Raw genomic sequence first — 3,274 nt, forward strand, 5'->3', positions numbered from 1 at the left:
AGCTGTCTGAAGAGCCTTGCTGATCTACTGCAGTCCATTTTGAAGACAGTAGACACTGCTACCATTGTGCTGATGATGAAGGTAGTGAATGTGGAAGGTGGTGGATGAGGTACTGAACAAGGGGGCTGCTTTGTCCTGGATGGTATTGAGCTTCTGAGCGTTGCTTGAGCTGCACTCATTCAACGTAAGTGGATATTATTCCATTACACTCCTGACTTCTGCCTTATAGATGGGAGACAGGCTTTGGAGCCAAGAGTTAACTCAGTTTCCTGTCTTGTAGCCACAGTATTTTTATGGCTAGTTCAGTTCAGTTTCTGGTTAACTGCAACCTCCAGGATGCTCCTAAGTAAGGAATTCAGCAACAGTAAATTATTAAAATGTACTGAGGAGCTGGTTGAATTCGGTTTTGCTGAAGACGCTCATAGCTTCAGTATCTGAGTTGTCACAATAGGTACCTTCCCTCCATCATAAGGTCAGAAATGATTACCTCAATGAATTTTGGGCACAACATGAATTTGAACTCTTCTTCCTTCACCGTCACCCTCATGTATATTTCTTTGGACAAGAGTCTCCTCTCCAGCCCAAAGACCCCTTCACCTGCCTCCAATACTCTCCTTCCACATGGTCACTCCCTCTGGCCTTTTACCAGCACTCAACTATTCATCGAGAACTGTCAATGTGACATTGAATGCCTTAATTTCCCATCACCCATTTGAACCTATCTTCCCTTGAACCGACTGCACTCTGTGCTCTCAAATCCAACCTTGACAACAGGAGCAGTGCTTTTGTTGTCTGGCGTGCTGATCTCTACACTGCAGAGACTGAGCGCCAGCCCCGTGGACCATGACCCCACCACTGAACATCAGGCCATCGTGTCTATGACTGTCACCAACCTCTCTTCCCCAACACAGCCTCCCAGCTCATAGTTCCCCAAGCCCATACAGGCAGTTTCTACCTTCTTCCCAAAATCTGCAAACAGCACTGCCTGGGCAAAACCATTGTTTCTACCTGTTTCTGTCCATTAGAACTCAGCTCTTTTTACCTCGACTTTAATTTTTTCTCCCCTCATCCAGCCCGTTCCCACTTACATCTACAATTCCTCTGATGCTTTACGTCAATTTCAGAATTTCCAGTTTGCGGGCTCCAGACGTCCCCTCTTTACCACAAGCATGCAATCCCTTTACACTTTCAATACCAATCAGGATGGTCCGCTTCTTCCTCGAACAAATGCCTGAACTGATCCCATCCACAATCCTCACCACCAACACCATCCTCCTCTGCTTGGCTGAGCTCATCCTCACTTTGAATCACTTCTCCTTTAAATCCTCTCACTGTCTTCATACCAAAGGTATAGCCTTGGGTAGCTATATGAACTCCTGTTATGCCTGGCTCCTTGTGGGATTCATGGAAGATCCAGTCCTACTCAATTCCCTCCCTACAACCCTTTCTCCGGTTCACTGAATCCCTACAGTGCAGACAGACGCTGTTTGGCCCATTGAGTCTGCACCAACCCTCCAAAGAGCATCTACACTTTTAGTTACAGGTGAGTGTGGGTTCAGTGGTCTCAGTGAAGAGGGGCCAGTGGCAAAGAGATGACACCTAAAGTGGGACGACTCCTACATTCATGGGTTGAGTGCAGGAGGCGGCAAGTTGGTGGAGGACCCCTCGAGGCTAGGTGCAGGCAATGGACTGGGTCAGAAAGACTGATATTTTGAACTTTTTACTCCTTTATTTTTCTAATTTATTTCTCTGACCTAAAATGCTGGACAATTTACTTCTTTTCTAATGTTTTTTGTTTCCTAAGAATTTGATCTTAAGAATCTGTACCTATGTACTTTTGTCCCCAAGATGGTGCAGTAGGGGACTGTAAACTTTTCACTGTACTCATTTGAGTACGTGACAATAAACCTAATTCAATTCAATTCAACACAGATTCACCCCTCTCACTCTATCCCCATAACACTGCACAGCTAATCTGCCCAGCCTGTACATCCGTGAACACTATGGGCGATTTAGCATGGCTAATCCACCTAACCTGCACATCTTTGGACTGTAGGAAGAAACCGGAGTATCCAGTGGAAACCCATGCAGTCACGGGGAGAACATGCAAACTCCATGTAGATAGTTGCCCAAGGGTGGAATTGAACCTTGGTGCTGTGGGGAACAATGCTAACCACTGGTGCAGCATGGTGACACATCGATGATATCGTTAGTGTTGCTTCTCTATCTTGTCCAGACTTGGAAAAATTTAACAATTTCCCTTTTGATTTTCACCTTGCTCTCACCTTCACCTGGTCCATCTCTGATTCCTCTCTTCCTGGACATTTGTTTCCATTTCTGAGGACAGGCTGGCCACCAATATCCACTGCAAACCAACTCACACAGTTATCTGGTCTATTCTTCCTGCTTCCTGTGAAGACTCCATTCCATTCTCCCAGTTTCTCCGTCTCCATCAGATCTGTCCTGATGGTGCCACCTTTGGCGGGGTGCGTTAGAAATGACCATCTTTTTACTCAACGGAAGATTTCCCACCACCATGGTTGACAGGGCACTTAGCTGTACCCAACCCATTTCCTGCACTTCTGCCCTCACCTTTTCTCTTCCCTCTCACAACACCTATAGGGTGCCCTGGTCCTCAGTTCCCACACCACCAGCATTTGCATCCACAGGAATATCAGCTGCCATTTCTGCCACCTCATGAGAATATTCCCCTCCCTTGTCAGCCACCTGCAGGGACTGCTCCCTCCAAGACACCCTAGCCTACTCTGCCTCCACTCCTAACACATTGTATAGCTCTACGATACCTTCCCATGCAATCAAGACCGCAGACACACTTCCAGTTGAAGCATCGATTTACCTGCACTTAGCTCAATCTATTCTACTATATTCGATGCTCACAATGTGGTCTCCTCTACAATAGTGAGATAAAATGTAGACTGGGTGACTGCTTTGCAGAAAATCTGCATTCGATCTGCAAAATTGACACTAAGCTTCATTTGCTTGCCACTTAAAATACCACCATGTTCCCTGGCCAACATTTCTGATTCAGGCCTGCTGCAGTGCTCCAGTGAGACTCAGCACAAGCTGGAACAGCAACATCTCACTTTCTGTTTCGGGATCCTGCAGCTCTCAGAACTCAGTCTCGAGTTCAACAATTTTAGGGCCTGAACACCTTCTTCCATGTCCTTCAGCCAGACCCCAAGTCCTGTTATTACATGGGCTGTTTTCATCTCAGCCAACCCATTTTCATCTACTAATGGTCCTTTACATCAGC

The 3,274-nt window shown here is 46.4% G+C and overlaps 1 protein-coding gene across 1 annotated transcript in view; it reads right to left on the reverse strand.

Annotated features, from left to right (window-relative positions):
* The window catches only part of LOC109925029 (nuclear VCP like), a 19,168-nt gene extending 16,715 nt beyond the window's left edge, over positions 1-2,453 (reverse strand). The window contains exon 1 of the mRNA XM_048596618.1: positions 2,286-2,453. Coding sequence (XP_048452575.1) covers positions 2,286-2,453 — 168 coding nt within the window. The remainder of the gene's footprint in view (positions 1-2,285) is intronic.
* Positions 2,454-3,274: the final 821 nt, after the last annotated feature.

Source organism: Rhincodon typus, chromosome 5, assembly GCF_021869965.1.
Source record: "Rhincodon typus isolate 14 chromosome 5, sRhiTyp1.1, whole genome shotgun sequence".
Classification (NCBI taxonomy): Eukaryota; Metazoa; Chordata; class Chondrichthyes; order Orectolobiformes; family Rhincodontidae; genus Rhincodon; species Rhincodon typus.